The sequence below is a fragment of the Cannabis sativa genome, chromosome X (genome assembly GCF_029168945.1).
Source record: "Cannabis sativa cultivar Pink pepper isolate KNU-18-1 chromosome X, ASM2916894v1, whole genome shotgun sequence".
NCBI classification, from domain to species: Eukaryota; Viridiplantae; Streptophyta; class Magnoliopsida; order Rosales; family Cannabaceae; genus Cannabis; species Cannabis sativa.
In genome coordinates, this window is record NC_083610.1 from 21617408 (window position 1) to 21642702 (window position 25295).

At 28.7% G+C, this 25295-nt stretch overlaps 3 protein-coding genes across 3 annotated transcripts; all 3 read right to left on the reverse strand.

Moving 5' to 3' along the window:
- Positions 1–1350: 1350 nt before the first annotated feature.
- Positions 1351–4900, reverse strand: LOC115702808 (ankyrin repeat domain-containing protein 2A). The gene is made up of 9 exons (XM_030630244.2): positions 4533–4900; positions 4337–4378; positions 3528–3679; positions 3170–3382; positions 2922–3070; positions 2651–2825; positions 2084–2176; positions 1800–1939; positions 1351–1713 (listed from the first exon to the last, which is right to left on the reverse strand). Exons 2-9 carry the CDS (start codon positions 4368–4370, stop codon positions 1614–1616), a joined length of 1056 nt encoding a protein of 351 aa, XP_030486104.1. The 5' UTR covers positions 4371–4378; positions 4533–4900; the 3' UTR covers positions 1351–1613.
- Positions 4901–8163: 3263 nt separating this feature from the next.
- Positions 8164–14645, reverse strand: LOC115703500 (cytochrome b561 and DOMON domain-containing protein At3g07570). The gene is made up of 4 exons (XM_061106904.1): positions 14277–14645; positions 13787–14195; positions 9564–9850; positions 8164–8519 (listed from the first exon to the last, which is right to left on the reverse strand). The coding sequence occupies exons 1-4, from the start codon at positions 14457–14459 to the stop codon at positions 8286–8288; spliced, it is 1113 nt and encodes a 370-aa protein (XP_060962887.1). The 5' UTR covers positions 14460–14645; the 3' UTR covers positions 8164–8285.
- Positions 14646–18657: 4012 nt separating this feature from the next.
- Positions 18658–24549, reverse strand: LOC115702809 (ribonuclease 2). Its single transcript, XM_061106905.1, has 8 exons — positions 24283–24549; positions 24049–24077; positions 23274–23347; positions 22856–22957; positions 21456–21547; positions 20812–20973; positions 20332–20425; positions 18658–18895 (listed from the first exon to the last, which is right to left on the reverse strand). Exons 1-5 carry the CDS (start codon positions 24342–24344, stop codon positions 21491–21493), a joined length of 324 nt encoding a protein of 107 aa, XP_060962888.1. The 5' UTR covers positions 24345–24549; the 3' UTR covers positions 18658–18895; positions 20332–20425; positions 20812–20973; positions 21456–21490.
- Positions 24550–25295: the final 746 nt, after the last annotated feature.

A 25295-nucleotide genomic window follows, 5' to 3' on the forward strand; every position in this document is an offset into this window, starting at 1 on the left:
CCTAGCCCGCCTATGCCCAGGGCCGGGCCTGCTAGCTAATGTAGTGGGAACCTACACCATTACATTAATATTAAATGAATGAACTATAGTTTCTACACCAAACTTCATTCAATATTAGTTTACTAAAAAAAATATTTATGTAGGAACTCTAAAATTTAATTTTGTATTAATAAGATTCAAATATATTTTAAAAAAATTTATGTGTAATAAATTGTTTAAATCTTAATTTTAGCATTCAAAATTGTTTGAAATTTTTTATAAATTTGTAATAAATCTATGCAAATTATACTACTAAAAAAAATGTGTTCATATAATTCGCAACATGTGGTTCCGAGCCTCAATTTATTCGAATCAAACTATTTAAGACCAAACTAAACTAATTTATTGTGAATGGTTTGATCAATTTAAACTGTTTATAATTCTCTAGTTTGATCGGTAACGTAATAGATCAAATCAAACTAATTTATATAATTATTTTATATATACTTAATATATTTTTTTTGAATAAAATACTAATATTTAAGAACAACTTGTAAAATATTGATTTTAATTTAATATTGTAATGAGAATATTTTTAATTATTATTTATATAGTATAAACTTATTAAAAGTAGAAAAATTTCTAAAAAAATTAACTACTCTATTAATTTGATTTAATTATTTAATTGGCTTAGTTTTAAATTTTTAAAAACCCATAATAATACTTAATTGATTTAAAAAAAAAAAAATTCAGACCAATCCATAAATACCACTACTAAATAACAACAATCACTATTCAATAATTTCCTATTATATATTATCCACTAATAGGTTGCGTGTTCTTTTTACTTTCGAATTAATGGACAAACAAATTGTGGCTTGAATTCCTATCCCTATATCAACTTAATTCATATTGGAATCAATTCACATTTTAATTTTAATTTTATTTGTACGGATATACATGTAATACTTCTAAATAAGTATTACTATGATATGATTACTAAACAATTTAACTAAAAGTATTAATTTTAAAAATATTAAATTATTACATTTTAATCTAATAACAAATAATAAAAGAAAATTTTAAATTTTTATAATTAATTTAACTACTTAATTAAAAAATATAAAAAAATTACTTTTTACACTATATTAAAAATATATTTCTATACAAAATACTTAAACCAAACTTAACTTTTTTTTTTTTTGTCGAGAAACTTTTTTTCTTATTTTTTTAAGAGATGGAACAACCCCAACTTATATTGTATAAAAATAAGAGATTTTCTTTTAAACTAAACATAAAAACTTAAATTTTTATAATATTACCACGAGTAATAATGCACTCATATATTATATATATATATTAGTGAATTAATTATTGAACACGAAATAATAAATTGACTAACTGTGATAATGGCACACACTACACTTCACATCGTGTCCCATAAAATTAAATTAAAAAGAAGAAAAAAGTGATTATGCTGCTATCAAATTCATGCAACGTATCAATAAGAAAGCAGATAAAATACCAGAGGGAAAAATCATCAAGACCCACTACAATTTCAAACCGAAAATTGGTCCGACACATAGAACCCGAACCCGAACGCATGAACATGCCACCACCTCTCGGCTCCAAACTTACAGGAAGGCATCCTTCTCAAGCAACTTTAGTACATCTTGCTGATCGTTGAGCTTCGCAACATCGATAGGAGTCTTCCCATCTAAGTTCTGAAGAGTACTGTGATCACAAACAAGCCAAAATGAGTGAGTATATCTTAAATGGTGTCGCACACAACAACAAAAATTAGATTTGACTCTACTTACACAGCGGCGCCATTCTCAAGTAGAAGTGCCACACACTCCTTCCTTCCATAACCAGCTGCATAATGTAGTGCCGTATTTTTGTTCTTATCCAAAGCATCCACCTTCGCCCCAGCCTCGAGAAGAGCTTGAGCACACTTGACCTGATATTAAAACAGATTCGATAAAATCAAAGTCTGTTGTTACCATGTAACATAAAAAATAACAACCGAGGACCAACAATACAAGCATGCCTTTAAACAAAAGGAAAACTCGGTACGTAGTAATAGATGATATCATAATCATACCTCGCCGTATCCACATGCAAAATGCAATGCTGTTCTTCCCTCTGAGTCTTCCTCATCCTTATTGGCACCAGATTCTAGGGCTTTTTTCAGACCCTACAACAGGAAAATTTTGTAACTCCGGATACTGATCTAAACATGTATAGAACAAACTAATTATGGTAATTAAAACCGTTCTCGTGAACCCAACAACTAATACTTGATTAATAACAATTTGTATATTTTTATCAATTCTTTTGCAACTTTACTCAAGTGATAAAATTTTGTGAAAATTTAAGAGGCCAAATATAATCGAAAAACAAGGGAAACCTTGGCAAACCACTACAAATGACAATGCAAAAAAGAATATCATAGGTGAAATACCAAGTCCAAGCTTAACTCCTCTAGTTTTTTCAATAATCAAGAAGGATATTGGAATGGCAAATTTTCTCCAGATAACTACTCTAATTTATTCTACTTCTTTAAAGATTTCATCTAGCAGAAAAATTACACTCTGATCACAACTTCCAGTTGATGCAACCTTTTTTGGTTTCTACTTTCCATATTATCAAAAAATACCATTTAATATACCTCAACATCACCAACACTAGCAGTGTGATGAACAATTGATTCATCATCATTTCCTGCCTCTTCGGCTTCTTCAGTTCCAGCCTTCTCAGTGGAAGTGGCTGCATCTCCTGAAACAGCAAGACCCATACCCATAGCTTCACCTAGCTTCTTCAGAACATCCTGATCATTCCAATACCTGCTAAAATAGATATTTCGTCAGCGAAACCAAACGTTTATGATGAAACAAAATCTCTGTATCTTAGTTCAAGTATATAAAAATATTAAAAATGACCTCATCATCGCAGCAGGACCACCACTCTCGATCTCTTCTAAGATAGGCTTCAAAGATGGATCCTCCTTAATGCGTGCCATTCGTTCATCAAGCTGGTCCTTGTTTGCTGGATTTTGCAAGCTCTCAAGCATGGTAGACATGGATGGATCCTAAGTGAAAATAAATAAACCATAAATGACTTCCAAGTATTCACCAAACAAAGACTGACAACACAAGCAGAACTTGTAACCGGAGAAAGATCCGCATACCTGCATTAATGCATTACCAAGGCGCTCAGCCATGGTCATAAACTGAGGATTCTGCATAACCTGTTGCATGGTGGAATAATACTGCTGAGAATCAAACTGAGGAATTTCTTCTTCAACTTGCACGCCTTGAAAAGTCTTCTGGAGCTGCTCTGCCATCTGGTTAAAAGCAGGATCTTTTGCAATTTGTTCAGCTAGCTCCTTGATGCTTGGATCCTAAAGATACAACAAATGATAAACATGTGAGAAAACACAGGCAAATTGCTTTAAACATCAGAATTAAGCTCCTCTAAGCTAAAATTTGACTAGAAAAAAAAAGGAAATTGAATTTGAGAGAGGAAATAAGAAAAATAAGTAATACATTAAGCAAGCCGGTCATGGCAGAGAAATCAAAAGGATTTGGAGGAGCATCAACTCCTGGAATAGGGCTGGCTCTACTTTCTCCTGTCTGTGACTCTCCAGCTGAAGTTTCGGATTTGGGTACAGTGCTCTGTGGTGAAGCTGGCTTTTCATCTGAAGAACATATGATACACATGAGATTTCACAAATAAAATTATCTTATAATCAGAAATATAAAGTAGCCCAGAATCATAATTTGAAGTGAGAGAAAGTATCTATGATGCAAAAACGAAACCCCATTAAAAAAAATATAGATTAAAAATATTGAATGAAGATTTTAAGGCTCTAGAAGTAACTATACTCCCAAAATATTCTATCCCTATTTCTTATTGGAGTATATTCCCCAACATAGGAGTTTCCGCTACAAATGTCAGAAATTCAAAGATATGCCAATCTCTAGCTAGTGTTATAAATCTCAATAAACCATTTTCCATCACCGAAAGAATGTCATTTCCATTCCCATTACACCCATTACTGATTTCAAACGCAATCTCTACTAATTCAATCTAAATAGCCAGATTTTCTAAACAACTGAATCACTTCACAGAAAAAAAGGAAAAAGAAAAACTAGCTTTCACAATCACCAACCCACCATCCAAAAGGGGGTTTCCATTTGAAACCATTAACCCTATCCCTGTCTACATCAATCAATTATCAAATCCATCCAAAGCTAAAACAAAATCAATATCTAACAACAATACCGACAATTATACAAAATCAATACACAATATCCAAAAACAAAAGAAAAGAAAATTGTTCTTTCTCACTCACCAGCAGGTGAATCCTTCTGCGAATTCGACGCCATGATAATACCTAAATCAAAACCCAAAAAACTTGTTACAAAAATCCGAAGCTGCAACCGAATTATAGTATCGAATCAAAGATCTCTATAGTTTGAAATAAAAACAATTGAAGCATTAAAGCGATTAAAAACATATTGAAAAAAGAGAAAAGAGAAAATTGGAACCTGATCCTTTGGAGATGAGAAATGAAACACGCAAAGGGGAGATTCAGATTCAAAAACCTAGTGGAGTAATGGAGAAGAGATTAAGCTTAAGACCTGTGTGTGTGTTTGTGTTCGGATATGGTATGTGGTGGGTTTGGCTTGTTTATTATCGATTCACTCACACACTCTTGGCTTCACCTCATCACCACCACCGATTGTATCTATCTATGTATATATTATGTATATAAAGAATTACTAAAACCTATTATTCACCATTTTTAACTGGTAATATTAGTGGTGTAATTAAATGTCGTGTTTCATGTAATTTAAGAAAATAACTTTTTTAGAATATTGCGAGCCAATTATGAGGCCACACGGTGTTGGAAGGTATTCGACAGCACTGTGTCCAATAACAATACTCATGTATATTATAACTGTAGAATAATTTACGTCGAAACTCCTTTATGTTTTAATTTTTATATATTGAATCTTCTTTTTTTTTTTTTGTAAAATTTTTATAAGTTTTTTTTAAGAAAATATTTAAGGGTGAATTAAATATTAACTGAATAATTACTGTGCAAAGTCTATTGAAAATTTTTAAAATTAAACCCTTAAGAAAACAAAATATATTAAGACTACAATTTTTATTACTAGTTTTTTTTAGATGCAATTATAAATTTTTTATTTATGTATATATATAATAATAATAATAAATAAAAAAAAGAAATAGGTCTTTTCTATTTAGAAAATAAGGGTCTTGCATAATGGATCAAATTGTCTAATGTTTAGACCGATCTTGTACTTGTGTATACGTGAAAGTAAAATTTTAAAGTTAATATAATAATAATTTAGTTAATATTTAAGAGTGATATTTAACTGACACTTTAAATTAAATAAAAAGGAAATTACACTAGATTAGATACTTCTTTTAACTTGATACTTCTTTAATTTTTACCCTTTCTTTTAAAGTCTGTTATGTTTATTTTTTTTTAATTATTCTACTAATTTTATTCTCATCACTTCACGATAATTTTCATTATTCTTTAATCGAAATTTTGTCCTAACTTTTTCACAAACTTACACATCTATCTACAAATAATATAAACCTATTATGTTTGAAATTATATCTTAGTTATGTGAGAGTGCGAGAATAATTTGGGTATAATACTCATAAAAAAAGTATATTTTAATTAAATTTTATTTAGAGGTAAATTTTGTTAATGTATTAAAAAAGATGGTATTCTTCATTTTCTCCAAAAAAAAAAGTAAATATAAGGTAAGTTTGCCAAAAAAAAAAAAGTAAGAAAATGGTGTAATTTTACAAAAATACTGGATTTTGGATAAAAGTTTACAATTTTACTGTCACATGAATTTTTTTATAAAAATACTATCTTTTTATAAAATAACCGTAAAATAATAAAATAGAACAATTAAAACAATAGTAGAATACTAAAAAAATAATTGTAGAACAATAATGAAAACTTAACACAGTACAAGTATAAAAATTACATAATACTTTTGAAAAAAAGAATTCACTATAGTAAAAAAGTAAAAAAATTTAATATGTGGTATAAAATTCCTAAAAAATAACCCATGAATTTGTATGTATTATTGTACACCGTACTAACAATATAACTCAACCCTCTCTTGTGGGCCCACCTCAATCCTCTCATCTTCATCATCTATCGCTTCGATTCAAATCACCACATCCAATATTGTCCCTTTTGCTCTTGGGCCCTGAGCCTTACTTAGGCCCGTTACTCTGTATGGGCCGAAACTTATTGAAAATTGAGGAAATTATATTGTATATCCACTTTATTTTATTTGTTTTGATTTTTACCTCTATTTTCATTTTTCTTAAGATATACCCACTATTAATAGATGATGTCCCTATTATATCCCTAAATTAATGTAAAATATAGGGATTTTTTTAGAAATATACTAAATTAGGTAACTTTTTACAAAAATAACGTTATTTTTGAAATGGGAACATAATAACGTGACACGTCATCATCTTCCCAACGTTAACCTTCAATGGAGCAAAGGTTATTTTTCTTTCATCTTAGCTTTTTTATTTTCATTTTTTAGTTTTTTTTTATATATATTATGTTGTATGATTTTGAAGATGTTTTTTATACTGTTGTTTTTGTTCTTTTTTGTTGCTTTTTTTTTATTTTCATTTTTGTTTTGTGATGTTCGTTGGTGTTGATTTAGTTTTTTTTTTTTTTCAAGTAGTTTTATTGTGAGTTTTTTATATATATTTTTGTTTTTTTTTTGTTTGATATGTTGTTGATTTTTTTTTATACTGATTCGTTATATTTTTTTTTTTGATTTAGTTTTCATATTTTATTTTCATTTTCAGTATGTTATTTTTCATTCATTTCAGTTTTTTCTTTTTTTTTTTCTGTATGTTGCATTTTTTAAAGTGTTTTTTATGTTGTGTTGTTGTTTTCGTTTTTGTTATACAGCCTAAAACGGGATTACAAAGCCTATTATAGAAAGCGTTAAAAATAAAAAATTACTAAAAAAAATGGCAACTATATATACAGAAATTTAACATAACAAAAACAACGTTATTTTTGAAAATAATTGTCAAAATAAGGTGGCCCATGAAAATTTTCCTAAAATATATGCTAAAATTAAGTGGAAGGAGGGGGTATATTTAGCAACTCACTCACAAATATATTTCAATAAAATATAATATAAAAGTATTTTTTATTGATGGACACAATAAAAAAGGATAATTTTCAACTTATCCCTTGAAAATTTATAAACTTAATAGAGGAAATTACAAATTTGATGGTTTGGATGGTTTGATGCTGTTCTTTTCCCATGTTTCTTAACTTTTTTTAAAAATTTTTTATATAAAATAACTTTTCTGAAACTAGTTTTTATATTAGGATATTTTTATAAATAACAAAAATTTGTAGAAATACAGATTATAATTTTTTTTAACTTGAATTTTAACTTTATTTTTATAAAATAATGATAGTTTGTCATTATTTTTCTATTGTTTTCACTTTCCAACTACCTTAAAACAAATTTCTTTTCTTAAAAAAACTACAAGTACAAAGATACCCCATTTGTTTATACAAATAAAATACATAAAAGGGATATTATCTTTTTAAATATGTTTTTTCCTATGTTTTGCACAATTAAATACCAAAACTTATGCAACACTCCATATGAATATATTGCTTTTAGTTATTAGGAATAAGAAATTTATAGCAATTAAATAATTTAGGTGGGGACTGTTTCACTATGTGGGATTCTTCCACTATTAAAAAGTTCATTTGGGTAATGAACCATGTTGATCATAAAAATTTGGTTCATAAAATACTTGGTTTTCATTTTGTTCTATTTCATTAAATATGATTTTGATTTAATAATAAGATTTTGAGGAGTGCAAAATTTAATTGTATATCTTCCTACTATGCATCACTAAGACCATTCTCAAGAGATGAGCTTAAATAGCTACATACATCTTTAAAAATACAAAGAATTGGGTCAAAAACACATCACAACAAAAGTTTTGTAAATTTTTTTTGACGGTTTAGATTCCTTCATTAATTATTATGTGAATTTTCGTAAAAATATATATAAATAAAAAAATTGTTTTAAAATATAAAAATAACAAAACTCTTAAACCAAATTTGTGTCAAAAAGAGAATAATTATGTGTATATATTAAACATTATTATTTAAGTACAAATAGAAGTTCAAAAAAAATCAATAATAATTAATGGGTAGACAACAAGAGAAGAGTAGAATGTAATTAATTTTTAGTGGTCAACAACTTATACTCAAAAACAGCAGAAGAAAGAAACAAAACACTAAGAACAACTGCATAGGCAGCAGTCCAACCCTTTCCTTCACCACCCAAATGGATTCCATAGAAAACATTTGATATGGCAAAAATAATCAAAATCCTTCCTACAATGTAATGATACCAATTCCAATACTTTCGAACCTTAGATGCTTTATCTGGCCTAGCCAAAATGGCCACCACCTGTCAAAATCAAAACATATTTATTTTAACATTATACAACGAATAAAATTCTAAAAAAACAACATACTGCTTTAAGTAACTAGTTTTTTTTTTTTTTAATGGAAAATGCATTTTTATTAACCATTAAAATCAGAAGGTAAAAAATCCATATCGAAGATACAAAAAAAATTGAAGTTTTTAAAAACAAGTCATGTTTGGTTAGTCGTTTTTAACATATAACATAGATATAGTTTTCAATTCTAACAACAGATTTTTACACTCTTGGATAATTTGTCCAAACATTGAAATCATTTTCATCTCGCTTCTTATCGCTTGGACTACCGTTAAACATACTACTTTAAGTAACTAGTTACTTGAATTGTTTTTCCACATATTTTTTTAATTTTTCCCCTAAAATAACTTTTGTGAAAGAAAAGAAAAATCATATTTTTACAAACTTTTACGATTAACACTATAAAAAAGAAAATTCCTATTATCATACTATAATATTTTCTTTTATCATACCGCTTTAAGTAACTAGTTACTTAAATTATTTTTTCTACGTATTTTTTATATTTTTCCATAAAATAATTTTTATAAAAAAAAAAATCATGATTTTACAAATTTTTGCCATTAAAACTATAAAAAAGAAAATTCTTTCTTATTATTATTGAAAAATATAAACTATTGGGTTTAGACAATCCTGTAAATGAATAGGGATAATATATTAATACACTTTGAAGGTTTATTGGTACTATTTAATATTATGTTTCACATATTTTTATTTAAAAATATTAGGATTTTTCTAAGCCAAACTTTGATATGTATAAACCTTAAAAATTTGCTTGAACTATTAAAATTGTTGGATTCAATAACTTTTGCTTTTTACTAACAAAAGTTTAATGTAGATAAAAGTTTAGGTGGACACAATTTGGTAAAATTTAAAGTTTAGGTAGTACGATTATATACATAGATAATCACTATATTAGTAAAATTGATCGGAATTAGACAAAAATCATTAAATCTAACAATTTTAATAATTGAGTGATATAGAGAAAGACAAACCTGGAGGCAGCCTAAGACCAAAATGAAAATGCCAAGGCCTTTGTGAGTAGAGACATTAACATCAAGACGAGAATCTAAGAGGAAACCACAAATGACACCAATAAGACCCAAAGTGAAAGCCAAAACTTGACAAGTGGCATGGGCATAGAACCAAGCAGGATCCCATTTTCTACCATAACGAGCAATCATGGATCCAATCATCATCAAGATTCCCCAACCTATCATGTTCAATATTCCATGGCTTCTTCTTAGCTTTAGGTGTGGAGCTTTTTCTGTTGCTGATTCACCTGTTTCCATTCCAACACCAATTTAAATTGTTAAGACATTATACTCTCTTTCCGCCTTGGAACAAATATTTTTATGCATACTTCTTCCGGTTGATCTATAGCATACTCTATTCTCGTAAGATGATATACACTAGCTAACAGTCCGCCGAGTGCTACATCATAGGCACATTGGGAACGTAGATAATTGTAACCATATACATATAAAATGACAGTAATGGAATGCCAATTAGTTTGAAAATTATTAGTATTGCTTAGTGATCGGGTTATCCAACCACTTGAGTTAGGGTAGCTTAAGTGACCATATAAAAAGTATTGAAGTGTGTAAGTGGAAGAGCGATGAGATCGAATCCCAACAATGTATGTAACTCAAAAATGTAATTTAAGAACGTTTCTATCATTAAAAAATAAAAAACAACCTTATTAATATCCCTACTTATTACGAACGAGGTCATTGATCAATGAATGATGATTGCCCCTCTTCCTTTTCTCTAGAGTTATTTGCTCTAGTTGGGGGCTTTTTAGGGTTGTTTTCTCAAAATAAATAAATAAACTTAAAAATATTATAAATTTAATCGGGGGATGAAATCATGGATCAAGATTGAGGTAACTAAAATGAAGAAAAAAAAATATGGTGGCCATATATATTTTTAAGTGAAGATTCAGGATCGGCCCTGAAATTTAGTGGGTTATCGGGAAAAAATATTTTTGGGCCCTTATTTAGAAAAAAAAAATAGTGTTTTTTAAAATCAGCAAAAATAATTGTGTAATTTTAAAAGTGAAAGATTTTTTTTGGGCCCTTGGACTAGGTGGGTCCTAGGCAAAGGCCTAGTCTGCCTGTGCCTAGGGGCGGCCCTGTGAAGATTACATCCAGGGTCAGCCCTGAGCATAGGCGGGCTAGGCCTGTTCGTAGGGCCCACCTAGCTCAGGGGCCCAAAAAAAATTTGTCTCCTTTTAAAATTACACATTTTTTTTATCAATTTTGAAAAATACCACATTTTTTTTCTAAATGAGAGCCCAAAAATATTTTTTTTCCCTTACGGTCCACTAAATTTCAGGGTCGGCCCTGATTACATCAATTTTAATTGTGTAATTAAGATTAATTACATATTATTATATTATTGTGTGTAATTTGGTGTTTTTCAATCTTTTATGTAAAAATCTTGATTCCAAATTAATATTAAAAAAAGCATATAATGACCAAAGTTGAGTGAAACTACCATATTAATATTGTATCACAGTTGGTCTTAACATTATTAAAAAAAAGGTTGGTCTTAATATAATTTTGTATGATATAGTCTTGTTTTGATTTAATAAAGATTAAAATTGTTGCTACATATTCTTTCAAAACAAAGAAAGTAAATCTTGACCAAAAAAAAAAAATACAAAAACAAAAACAATAATGTCAATAAAGCAAATGATAATTATATAAAATATAATGTTTAGTATTTTGCTTGACCAACAATTTTGTTGACTTTTTCAAGCAAAAAGCAATTTTATTGACTTATTTTGTTTGTAAAATATATATAAGAATATAATAGACTTAAACAAATGTAACTTGTCTAGCAAATACTCTCATTATATAGAATTGACCAAGTTTATAGTAGATCTTACTTAACCCATTTGAGTAATAATAATGTTTTTCTTAAAATAATAATAATAATAGTTACTTACTATTTTAATTAACCCCATTGTCAATTAATTATCAGATTTAGCTACTATGTTTTTTTATCTTCTTGTCATTTCTTAAAAGTAAATTTCACCAAAATTTTTTGTCAAAAAAAAAAAAAAAATCACCAAAATTTTAAAAGTTTCTTTCTACATTTGGTAACAGTCATTGATTTACATTTTTTATTATTCAACAACTTTATAATAAAATTTAAAAAATAATTTTTTCTAATAGATTTAAATCACACATATACTGAACTCATACCAAAGTTTAATAATGTATCATACACCTTGTGAATATTTATTATTTATAATATATTTAATTTTACTTAAATAAAAATTTAACAAGACATTTTATTTTTATTGTTTTTCATTTTGACCTCTAGAAAATGTGGGTCCTAAATAAATATGTAGAATCATAACTATTAATAGAATCTTTAAAAAAGAAAAAACTATCTATAGAATCTGTATTAAAAAAATAATTATGTTAATTTTACATTAAAATGTTGTATTTAATTAAAAATATATAGTTTAAAGATGTATGATGATTAACAAAAATAATAACAACAAGAAGAATTGACTAAACTGAATCAAAAAAATCATAATGGTGGAAGCAGGTAAACTCGAGCTGTCATGACTCATGTGCCACTTTTTAATTAATTCTTTTTATTATTATTATTATTATTATTATTTTCATAAAAAGAACAAAATGACATCTATTCAAGTTGCCCATAAAATATTCATAATCTTTGCTTTGTTCATTGCACGTTACACATACATATATTTTAAGAAAATAAAATACTAATAGTAAATTTAATAATTTATTCTCTTAAAAAAGAATATACTTATGTATTTTTATTTATTTTAGTATTTAGAAGAATTTTTTAATTTAATTTTGTTCTTAGTCGTGTACGTTGTAATTATGATATTTTACAAAATTTTAAGTCATTCAGAGAAATTTAACACGCCAAAAATAAAATTCAAAGTTTCAAACAGTTTATTATACACATATTTTTTTTTTATTTTATACGTCTGTAAAATAAACTGTTTGAACATTGTTTTTTATATCGTAAATTATTCCGAATTTTTTAAAATTTTACAAGATATATTAAATATAACGTACACGATTATGAAAAAAGTTAGACTAAAAAATTTGTTCGAATGCCAAAACAAATAAGAGGTACATTGGTGCACCCCTTTTAAGAGTGTGGATTATAGAAGCACATAATACTAAATACTTTGCTTTTTATTTTCTTAAATTGTAAAATAATGTTTAGAAACACAATCGAAACCCACCTTAAACATATTCTCAGTATATTTGACACATTAGAGACTTATTATTTTTTTATTTTTTTAATATAAATTATAAGTACATTTTAATATTTAAAAAATAAAATTAAATTCATTTTAAAAAATTACTTCTAATATTATTTTTTTTAAAAAAAAAACACATTATTTTGTGTTGTTTTTATTTTTATATTTTTAAAATCATATATAATTATTATATTTTTAATAAAATTTAATATTTTTAATTTTTTTTACAAATTAAATATACATTGTATATAAAATAAAATTTATTAAAAGTGATACTTTCCAAATAAAATTCTTCATTGCATATATAATTTTGGGTATGTATGGATGCACCTCATATCTGTTTCAGCATTTAAGAGAATTTTTTAGTCTAATTTTTTATAATCGTTCATTTTATAGTTATTTAAGATATCCTGTAAAATTTTAATTAATTATAGTGTTCAAACAATCTATTTCACACGCATATAAAATAAATGAAATATGTTTAAACTGTATTTTTGGCTGTTAAATTTTTCTAAAAATCTCAAATTTTGCAAAATATCTTAGAAAAATTCCACAATACACACTTTAAGAGTGGTGCACTAATGCACCTCTATCTATTTCGGCATTCGAGAGACTTTTAAGTCTAATTTTTTTCAGAGTAGTTTACATTTAACTATATTCTTGTTATTTTGCTATTATTTGTATATTATTTGTATATTATTTTATTGTTATTTTTTTATTACTATATATAATTTTTGTATATGTTTATAAAATACTTTAAAAATAAATAAATATATATATGTAAATTTTTTTTTTTAAAAAATTAATATTTTACATAATTATCCATATCTTAACTAACTACTACAGATCATCTAAAAAATAACTACTACAGACACCAAAAAAAAAAATCTAAAACCAAAAAAGATGACAAAAATTTGAGTTTGAATAAAGAAGAGTGAATAAAGTTTGTTTTCTTACCAGTTGAATAATTAATGGAAGTAGCGATCTTGTTCCGGTGCTCCATCAACCGGTAATCAGGTCCGATCGGAGAAAACCCATTTGGTCCGACGGAGAAAACCAGTCGAGACGAAGGTTGATCCATATCCAATTGAAAACTCATGTAAAACCGCGACGATTCCACCACCACCGAAGAAGAACCCTCCACCAAACTCACGTTCCCTTGGTCTTTCACCACCAGAGCCGGCGAAGTTCCACCCAAATAATACCGTTTCATCATCGCTGTACCGTCCGATTCAACCCATCCAACGATCGCGCTCGAACCCACCATTCTTCCGGTGGTCGAAAACCCCATAGCCACGAACGATTTCGGATTCGGTGTAGAGAGAACGAAGCTCCATATGTTCCCACTTGCCTCGCTCTGTCCGTACTGATTAAGCATACAAAAATTAAGTTCGGGGACATAATTTGGTACATGTTAAAGTTTCGGGAAAAGAAATTGTAAACTTACTCTGAGGACGAAATCTTCATTACTCCAAATGGGGAGACAGTTAAGGGAAGTTGCATCAAAGGGTAAACGACTTTTGAGGTTGAGTTTGGAGTTGCAAGAATCTTGGGAAAAAACCAGAACTGAAAATTGAAAGGTGAGTAGGATGAAGATGAAGATGAAGAAAATGGTATTTGGGTTTTTCATTTTGATTATTGAAAGTTTTGGAATTTTTACGTAAGAGAATATTAGAGATGATATTTTATGATATGAAGAAGTAGAGGAAGAAGAGTAGGTGATTATGGTGTATAGCCATCTAAATTTACCTGGAATTAGTTGACAATATTTACTTAATTATTTTATTTAAATAGATTAATATAATTGAATGATTCTTTTCTTCATATTAATTAAGTAATGATATGAATATATTTTGGGATTGAGGATAAGAAATAATGTTGCAATATGAGGAAATATTAGGTGAGAAGATATAGCTTTTTCATAACGCATTCATGTTATGACGTTTTTTTTAGAATAGTTAAATTTAGTGACATTGATTGTCTTTTATTGTGTGGATTGTCTTTAGTAGTATTTTTTTTTTTTTGTTTGGATCAAAAGTTCAAAGTCCACTCCGGTAACTTCTTGAAGTGACTATCGATGACCCAATTAAGGTAGATTAAGGTATAAAGCTTCTATAGTTGACACATGGTCCCCAAATTATCAAAATGATAGAAAGAATGGAGAAAAAATCTGCACTACGTGATTCTCTTTATAGTTAAGCAAAAAGAAGAGATTGATTAGCTTTTCTATAATCGTTCTCTTTTCTTTGTACCTCTCAATCTCTTTCTCTCTCAAACTCGAAATTTCCTCTCGAAACTTGTCAATCCAGCGTGTCATAAAATGATAACTTTTGGTGGTACATATAGGCTAAGGATAAAAATCCTAAGATCGATGGCTGCAATTGATAAGTTGTTAAATTAGTTATGCCATAACAAACTTAATAACTTCCTCGAAACAAAATTTTCACGTCAGCACAAGATGGGGTGCTTCTCGATGAGACATACACTTTTTGGATAAAGGAGCGCAGCATATGCTGAAGGAGCTTCCAAATAGGAAAAGAGACAACTTGAGTCGACTATTCAGAACACCCTTCCAGGAGGAACAACTAGCCATTCAGAATTCTTCTTCGATGGAGGACTAGCTTTCCTGAAGACTACACCTAGAGTGGACATGATAGTCATTCGAGAATGTCTTTCCAGATGGTAACTATCATTCAACGAGACTCCTTCTAAAAGGACAAGTTAGCTATTCGAGAGCCTATTTCCTGGAGACAACTAACTTTTCAATACTTGAACAGTCTTATGGAGATTTTTTCATTTAGAGGAACTATACCACATTAGTTAACAATTCTCTATAGTTTTTATTAAAGTAACATTATATTAAATTGCACTAATAATGATATTACATTTCATAAGGGTGTTAAGCACCATGTGCTTTTTCAAATTTATAAGGTGTGTGTTGTTTTATATTGTTATTTTGTTATGTATAGTAATACTGTTATGCCATACAAAGTTTTATTTAAATATAATGTTCATTGTTATTTAATACAATGCAAACATTATACAGCTTACTAAACGAGGTTTAATGTTTATTAATTACTATATTTAAATTAAATTTTACAGAGTTGATGAAAATTTAACAGGTTCAAATGAGTATACTTTTAAAGTATTCAAGTTTGAGATAAAATTAATATTATTTTCTATTACTTTTTTTTCACTAATATTAATTACTTTTTTACTATTAATATGATCACACATAAATTAGTTATTTGTACATTTTGGGTAGATAATAGACTAGTTTTAGATGGATGGTGATTTCTAATCTTTTTATTATGATATATTAAACTTTGATTATTTTCTTAACTTGTTAAAATAATAATAAAAAAAATGTGTTTATATATGTTCTAAACTTATAATTCAATAATGCTTTGCTGTTAGACTTTTATTTGGGCTTACATTAAATTTTATTGGTTTTATTAAAACTTGGGTTGATTGGATAGTTCTTTACTGTGTTAGCCCATGTTGTTGGTGATCAATTGTTAATGGGCTTAGCATCTGTGAGTAAAGTCTAGGTGAAGCAGAAGTGTGGGCTTTTCTAGTTGACTGAAGCCTTTGATGAGCAGGCCCAGCCCAACTAGGGTTTTGTAGCTAAGTCCCCTCCCTAACTCTATAAATACATATTGTCTCATCACAATTGTATACATTTTGATAATCAGATAAAATAAACTGCTTCTGATTTAGAGATCTAGGGAGGAAGACTTAGTTGATAGTATTGCACTATCGAATTGGAGTAACTGTTGTGGATCAATCAGAGATAATTGCTATGGATCAATCAGGTACACATACCTAATTATTATATCTTATTATTGTGTTCTATGTTATATACAAATAGATTTTGGGTTAATTGTTAATTTATTTAACATTTGCTACTTTCTTAAATTTATGGGTCAACATGTTGAATTTGGAGGTAGAAAATTGTAGAAAATTGGTTGGTAGATTATCTCTACCTTACTTATAAATATATATTAATGATAATATGTATAGCATAGTTAGAAATATAATTTTCAAAAAAAGAGAAGAAAAAAAATTAGTTCAACAATTATTAGATTTAGTGTTGAATGTTGTCCAATTTCTTTTTAAATTTTCAAAATATTTCAAATATAATTGCCATTTTCTTCAAGGCTTAGTTTGAGAAAGCTATTATATGATAATATAATCATATCATTACTTTGCATGTAGAATAGATTATAATAAATACATAGGACTAGTTTTCTAAATTTTGTCACATTTGGTGAAAGAAATCAAATAACATTAGAAAGTCCAAAAGAATATAGTGAATACCACAAAATTCTTAATTTCTTATAATGAAATAAATGTTTTTTTAATTATATATATACTTATAGAGGTAGGAAGCTTTTTAGGTACCAACATTATTTTTGCTTCTATTGTAGTGATATTCTTTGTTTTCAAGATTTAGTTAAATTAAATTATAACCTATTTATATATATATATATACGATATTGTATATTGTAGTTATAATTTCGTAGCCAATAAAATTTAAAATAGTTAATTATACACAACAAAAATAAGATAAATATTATTTTGGACTCTGAATTTTACAAAAGTTATTAACTGGACTATCTGTTTTGTAAAATGACAAAATAGATCTTATTTTTTTTAAAATGGTAAAAATAAGACTCTGAGCTTAATTTTCAACAATTTTACTTTTTAATATAACCAACTTTAAGATAATTTTTAACACAAAAAGATACAGAAAATGTAACCAGTTTTGTTATAACATCTCTAGATCGGATTATTATTAAATTTTATTTTGACAAAAAATCAGTTTAGGGTCCTATTTGTACAATTTTAAAAAAATACAAGGTCTATTTTGTCATTTAACAAAATAGAGGGTCCAATTAGTAAATTTTGCAAAATATAGAGTCTAAAATAGTATTTACCCACAAAAATATGTATGAAAATATTTTTTTTGAAAACTTAATTATGATGTTATAGTTATGAAAATTTCCCTATGGTAATAGTTCTAGGGTCAGCAAAATAGATCAGACAAGATATAACACGATTTGAAATTTGCACGAGAGTTAGTAGGTTTGGGTTTGCCTTAAATGGGTTCGAATTGACTCATCTAACCGGTTTAATAAACGAATCGTATTCGAGTTGACACGGTTAATACAAAATTGACCTATTAATAACCAGTTTAAAGTTATTTTAATACTTTAACATGTCATAAACATATTATTAGTTGACATGTTTACATAAAATATGTTTATAAACGAATTATACGGGTCATATCATATCAACATAATTATAAACGAGTTGTATTCAAGTCAATCATATATTTGACACAACACAAATACGACCCGCGAACACTAATTGGAACCCCAAGTAATGCCACCCAAAAAATTCCCAATAATTTTATATTGAATATAATTATACACATGTTTGATTGGAGAAAATGGAACTGGTGAAGAATTAATAATAATAAAAATAAAGCAGCCAATGTGAATGTGATGTTGCACTATAGATCACACCACACACAACACAACATGAATAATTTTGTGGTCCAACAGGTCAAATTTAAGCAAAAGCCAACACAGCCTCTCTTGTTTGGTCTACTTATTGTTTATGAATTTTAGGAATAGAATAAACCAGCCTTGCCTACACCAATTCTTTACTCTTTCTTTATGTTTTTTCTTTATATATAAATTTCTTCTGAGATCTGTAATGGGAGGAGGAGATAGTGATATAGAGATAGGACCAAGAGTATTAGTTGACATATGAGCCAAAATCACAGTTGTATATATTTATGAAACAATTAACTAATACAAGTTTGAAACACAAGTAAAGATTTAATTCAATTTTCAATGACTTGGGAAAATACTAGTATTTTACATATTCATGTTTGAGTAATGTTAAATGTACTCAAAATGTTAAATTACATCATTGTAATACTCACAACATTTTCTGAGTTTTACAATTGAGATCTTCTCATTTACATGCTTCCAAATTCTTCAACAGCTTCATGAACCAATGGAATAGGAGTTTCAGCAGTGCCATTTCCAACCCCTGAATTTACCAAATGAAATAGAAGGTAAATAAGTTTAAATAGGAACAGAGAACAATACCCTTTTCTTTTTAAAACTCAAATGAAATATAGATTAATAAATTCGTACATATCGACGATGATTCACCGTTCATTTTCATCGGTATTTTTGTTACTTTCATCTGTTTCCTTCTGTCACAACAAATTTTCATTCATTGAATGTTCTCCCTTTGAAACAAAACTACCTAGAAACAGTTTCTTTGACAGATAAAAATCTCTTATTGTGACTAATGATAAATCCCAACTACCACTTGTCATGGAAATATCAAAGATGGTGGTAAGACAATGTGTAAAAGCATCAAAGTGATAGGTTTCCAGTAGTAATTAATCCAAAATTGCAGCAATTAACCAGAACAGACAGGAAAAAAAGAAGCTGAAACTAGAAATTAGTTCCAACAACTCAGCTTGTATTGATCAAACAGTAGGAAAATACAAAGAAAAGAAAAGGAAAACCTCCAAGAATGGTCTCTCCAAATTTACTACCAAGTTCCCAAGAATGGTCTCTCTCGCTCTCGCTCTCTCCTTTACACGTCACTCACCTCGCCTTTATTCTTGTTTTTTTTTTTGAGACTAGGATGCCCGCCTAATCCTACAATATTTGGGGACCAGCAAACTATAGCAATTGCTATGTAACTAATGTAAGTACTCAAAGAGGGACTCGAACCTCAGACCTTGTGGGAACAAAACACATGCCTGACCATTTGAGCTACCTCTCTTGAGTCACCTCCCCCTTATTCTTTCTCCTCAAATGGGTGTATTTCACCAATGGTCTATCAAAAAGATACATAAATCTACAGAGGTAGAGGACAAAGCCACAAACATAAAAACTAAAAAAACTACATCACATGCTAGGGGCACAAATTAATGGTACAGTAGAACCTCTATCCAAGAATACATTTGGGACCAAGAAAATAATATTCTAATTGAGAGGTTATAACTAAATAGAGTTACACTTGAAAAAAAAAATCAAAATATCAAAAAATATCAATGTAACAAAAATACCAATAAACAATTCTTAATACTATATCATATTAAAATTATTTTCGAGTACATATAATATTTATACATGTACTATAATTTGAAATAAATTATTAATTCCACATAAGTAAATTTATAAAATATATGTATATATTTTTTTAAGATGTAATTATTCTTATATAGAGGTATATTTTATTAATACGGGACTTAAAAAATGTATAACTAATTACAATATAGAGGTTATTCTTATTTATAACTGGCCCAAATTGGGACTTCATTTTTTTTATAACAAATTAGAGGTTATTCTTGAATAGAGTATTCTTAAATAGAGGTTCTACTGTATATGAACAAAAGCAATTCATGGACTTAACAAAGGAATAAAAAGTTACAGCATAACAGAATCTGCAATTAAGAAACTTACCTAATGGCACGTATAATGGTAAGCTGACATAATCAGGACATGAACCTGAAGAAACTCTGTCATTTTGAGTTGATTCAGTCGGACAGTCTCGAGGCTGCACCATAAACGAGGAAAAGTATTTAGGATAGGAAGATGTTGAGAATCATGGGGTTCTATCTTAAAATCAATTGGTGATAAGTAGAGTAGTTCATGTTCTTATACACGGTTCAATATTTGGCTCAATATTTTACATTTATTCAATGTTAGAAGGAAATAATTTCTTCCAAAAAAAAAAATACATCATTTGACTGTTTACAAAACTAGATTAAGGGTTTTGTTTTGTTGCATATCCCAATCTAAAACATCCCAATTATCAACCCATAACCCAATTTCGGAGTTGAAAATGCTTAAGCCAGAATGAATTGAAAATCTTGGCAGGGAAGGTAAAATAAATATTCAAATCAACATAATCACTGAGTTAATTAAGGGTACAATCTTCACCTTAAAATCTTTGTAAAAGCATAGACGAAGTTCGTCTATCGCTCCATGGTTGCAAACCAACCATGGGGTTGCATGGAAAGAATTCTGAATTGCAGAAATGATACCCCCAAGTGGATATTTTTCAGTATTAGAAGCCACATATCCTTCTTCATTAAGGATTCTCTGGGAAAAATGTTGGGCAAAATATTATTAAGAATGAGTAACATGCATTGAGTGAATATTATACAAGGAATGTAAAGTGTAAACAACTAATAAGGATGATAAAACAATAGATTATGTAACCGATAAACGGTTTTAAAATTTCATATATTTCTACAATATAACTTGAATTCATTCAATGATGCGCATACTCTATAGACTGACTTATAAACAACCCTCATCACTCACACACACTGAAAAAGAACCAAAACTTGCCTATAAGCTTCCTTTCCAAATCAATCAAATTTCGTAAAATATTTCGATGTATCTCAGAGTATCTCAGACCTCAGATATCAATCCTTGTCTAATTTTTCATGCAGTGAGTAACCTATGAAGCAACTAAATCTCGTAATGTAGAGCAGTCAACTTTAACCATATAAAGGATTTTGAGTTAATAATTTCTTAAAAAAATAAAATAAGAAAGATTTGATGACTTGAAGACTTACTGTGACATTGTATTTGAAATAGAGATTAAGGGTAGTCAAAAAGTAATTGTATTCATCCCAAACAACTGGAGAGGAACAAGTCCCATGCTTCTCTGCAAGTAACAATACATAAGGAAGAAAATAGTGATATTATTGAAAGAATCAATAAAAGAACTCACACTCAATATGATTCATGAGAAGACTATGTTGAATAACACACTCCATATGGAAGAGAATGTACTAATGTTATAACAAAAACAAAGCACTAATAAAACCAGAAATTAGTTGTTACTATCTTAATGATATTACAAAGTGTATTTAGACCTCTTTATAAACACTTCTTTTATGTTATCATCACTTCCTCAATGGTATTCCACAAACTTTGATAGACTTTCATTCATATGTCTTAAAACAACTTTTTGAAACACACAAGCCTTAACTGAAACATGTAAAACGCTATGATAAGAACCGAAAACTCCAAACTCAAGAACACGATAAAACAATAGCCAAACACTAGAGGTGTATATTGATATTATATGTACGAGTAAATCAATTCCAATTGGTGGGAGCCCTTAAGCCCCTTTGATGCAAAGAGTGATTTACTCAATACATTGCCTACAGGGATGAACTCACATAATGGTTAAGCTAGATTGCATACATGAAAGAGGTCAAGGATTCAAATCCCACCAAGTGCACTCTTTTTGTCTTTTTAAGTTTACTTTCGCCCACCTATCTTACAAAAAAAATTACACCCCCCTTCGCTCTAAATCCTGAGTCCGCCACTAATTGCATACCCCCAATACTCTTTTACTCAGCTATATATATACTAATTACTTACTCAAAACTACTTTCCCAAACAAAGACTCATTTACCCTTTTATATACTCTATTCTAGCACACCATATTTATCCTAGGGCCTAACCAGGGCCGGCCCTGAAATGTAGTGGGCTATAGGGTAAAAATTATTTTTTGGGCCCTTATTTAAAAAAAATGGTATTTTTCAAAATCAGCAAAAAAATTGTGTAATTTTAAAAGGGCAAAATTTTTTTTTGGGCCCCTGGACTAGGTGGGCCCTAGGCACAGGCCTAGCCCGCCTATGCCCAGGGCCGGCCCTGGGCCTAACACGCTATAATTTTTCCCCCAAACTAGAGCAGTGACAATATTAAAAAAAATATACAAAAGAATGTAAAGCAACTATAGTATCTTAAGCAAGCTAAAGTACTCTTGACAGCAGGCAAAATTTAAGCACATATGTAACCCTTTAACATTAAGATAAGGAAAATAAAATGAAGAGAATTACCCCACTAGCAATGTAATGCATCCAATTTGGCCATCATAGAAACAGAAGATGAATAAACTGTTAGCTATGAAATATATTGATAAAGAAATTAGGCATGAAGTAACTTTAAAACTAATGACTACCTCATGAGCCCAAAATGATCCGTTACTGCCATCACAGGTGATATATGGAAAACAACCATAAGTTGGCCAATACTTCTCTAAAGCACCAAGTAATGTTGAAACCTACAAAAATGAATAAAGAGGATTTAGTATGGTAACATGAATAGAGGTAGTACTTGGGTGACAAAAGAATTTGTTAACTGTTGAACTGAAGTAAAAGCCACAGTACTATGTACATATAGCAGAGAAGAGACCCTTTGGAAGGGCATAACAGATAAGATGTTCTTTTTGGGGTAACTAACTATCAAATTCAGTCATTGAAGAAATACATATGTAAATATATATACATGTATACATATGTATATTTGTGATCCTTTGTGTACACTATTTTCTCATACATCATAATCATAGTCCTAAATATCAATAAAAGAACACAAACCTCTTTCTCATCAAAACTCTTCTTGGTGCAGCAGGCAGGCCATGTTCCATCATTGTAGTTTGGCCACAACCCATCTGCCATGCAAGCACAAATAGCAGATTAATCACCCTACAACCTTATTGGAAAGTAACTTGTAAAGCGCATATTTGGAAAGCTACAGTGTAATTGAATTTGTGTGTAATTTGAAGTAATTGAGGGGTTTCAATTACACTCTCTAATTCTCATGGCCTCCATAAGAATTAAGTGTAATTACACTGTAATTACTAACAAAATTCCATTTTAAGTATAAACTATTAAAAACTATTATTTTCCGGTGTAATTACTATCTATTTTGCAAAACAAGATATTAGAAATTCATATATAATTAATTCCAAACACACCTAGTTAATTGAAACTTAATTGCTTCAAGGTCAGATTATTATCATCATAATAGATACATTGCTGGGTGGGGCATCTAGTAGTGCAAGATTACCGGAGAACATTGTCTTACATGGATTAAATGTAAAAATATTGAGTCATATATTATATAAGAAAAAAAGGCTACTCCACTCATACACTCATCACTAATTGATTTTGATATAGAACCCATATTTCTTATTAGAGTCATATCTTTCCTTCTACACCTATCTAGATAGTTAGCTAGAATCCCAGTCATAAATTGAAAAAAAAACACTTATTTGTTGAAAAGAAAGTATTTTTTTTTCATGAGCACATATACATATATATATAATATATATATGGACACTAATGTAATAATGCATAAACATATACTTACGGATTGTAAACTCAGTTGGAGCATTTGAGCTGGGAAAAAACAGAAGTTAAAAACACAATGTGAGTGGATCCCCAAATAACTAGTGTATCATGAAATTCACAACTAAAAGAATCTAAAATAAAAATCATTTCTTTAAGATATTTGGGCAGTAATATCTTGTAAAATACGATTAAAGTCAATAACTTTGAGGGTCTTAAAGAGAAAGATAGATAGATAGATAGATTGAGAAAGAACCCTCGGCACAAGCGTTGGTGGGGCAGCAATGGCGGGACTGGCGACAGGAGGTGGCAGGCCATAGGTGGGAGAGGACGAAGTACCCAAAGTCTGTGGACTTTTCTTCTGCTTGTACGGATGAATATGATAATGGGATTTCAAGGGATAGGGTTATGGTTAGGGAAGCCATTGATACGATAATTAAAAAGCTTAATTTGGGGGAAAGAGAAGCCATTGATTCACTCACTCACAAGTTAATGGTTTTTCCATATAAAAGGACTTATTAAAAGACATTAACATCAAACATTAATATATAATAATAATAATAATAATAATAATATAGATTAGAATTGTGAATTTTTTTAATTATTTAGTCATATTAATAAAAAAAAATGATAATATTAAGTATTTGGTCGATTTTTATACCGTGAATTTGTTTATTCTTTTTAATATATAATTAAATAAATTAATATCTAGTTAGATAACTTTTTAAACGATAATTTGTTAAGATATTTGATAATTTGTTAAGATATTTGATTGAAATTTATTTTTTAAAAAAAATCTACTTTATTTTTACTTTTTTGGTAAATAAATGTAATTTTAATCTTATTATAATTAAAAAAAACATTACTATAATATATACCAACTCGTTGTATTCAAAAAAATTCATTAAACTCTAAAGTAAACGCATGCAAAATATGGCATCCCGATCCCGACAAGTGAAGCTACTTAACCTTGCTAAAGTCAAAAGTCATCATGTTAACAACAATCATTATGGTGAGATTGAAGAGATTGAAGTTGAAGTAGAGAAAAATTTTCGTAAGTTTAAAAATTTTGATATACTCGAAACTTCGCCTTTAGATCATTACTTTCTTGATCACCAGCCAACTTCTACTTTAGTTTGTTTTGGTCTCCACAAAAATAAGTCACCAAAGAAAACAATGAGAGAAGAGTGGGAGATTTTGTCATCTCAACTTCCAAATTCGATCTTTTACATTAGAGTTTATGAGTCAAGATGTGATCTTATGAGAGTT

What these genes read in the sequence shown, in the direction of transcription:
- LOC115702808 (XM_030630244.2), bottom strand. Translation starts at nt 4,370, where the DNA reads ATGGCGTCGAATTCGCAGAAGGATTCACCTGCTG. An exon ending in TTGCATGTGGATACGGCGAG is followed by an intron (nt 1,940 to 2,083) that starts GTATGATTATGA and finishes TTTTAATATCAG; the next exon opens with GTCAAGTGTGCTCAAGCTCT. An exon ending in CTTGAGAATGGCGCCGCTGT is followed by an intron (nt 1,714 to 1,799) that starts GTAAGTAGAGTC and finishes TTGTGATCACAG; the next exon opens with TACTCTTCAGAACTTAGATG.
- LOC115703500 (XM_061106904.1), bottom strand. Translation starts at nt 14,459, where the DNA reads ATGAAAAACCCAAATACCATTTTCTTCATCTTCATCTTCATCCTACTC. An exon ending in ATGAAGATTTCGTCCTCAGA is followed by an intron (nt 14,196 to 14,276) that starts GTAAGTTTACAA and finishes ATGCTTAATCAG; the next exon opens with TACGGACAGAGCGAGGCAAG. An exon ending in TTCCATTAATTATTCAACTG is followed by an intron (nt 9,851 to 13,786) that starts GTAAGAAAACAA and finishes GAATGGAAACAG; the next exon opens with GTGAATCAGCAACAGAAAAA.
- LOC115702809 (XM_061106905.1), bottom strand. Translation starts at nt 24,344, where the DNA reads ATGGCCTGCCACCTCCTGTCGCCAGTCCCGCCATTGCTGCCCCACCAA. An exon ending in CACCAACGCTTGTGCCGAGG is followed by an intron (nt 24,078 to 24,282) that starts GTTCTTTCTCAA and finishes GTTTTTTCCCAG; the next exon opens with CTCAAATGCTCCAACTGAGT. An exon ending in TCCAACTGAGTTTACAATCC is followed by an intron (nt 23,348 to 24,048) that starts GTAAGTATATGT and finishes CTTGCATGGCAG; the next exon opens with ATGGGTTGTGGCCAAACTAC.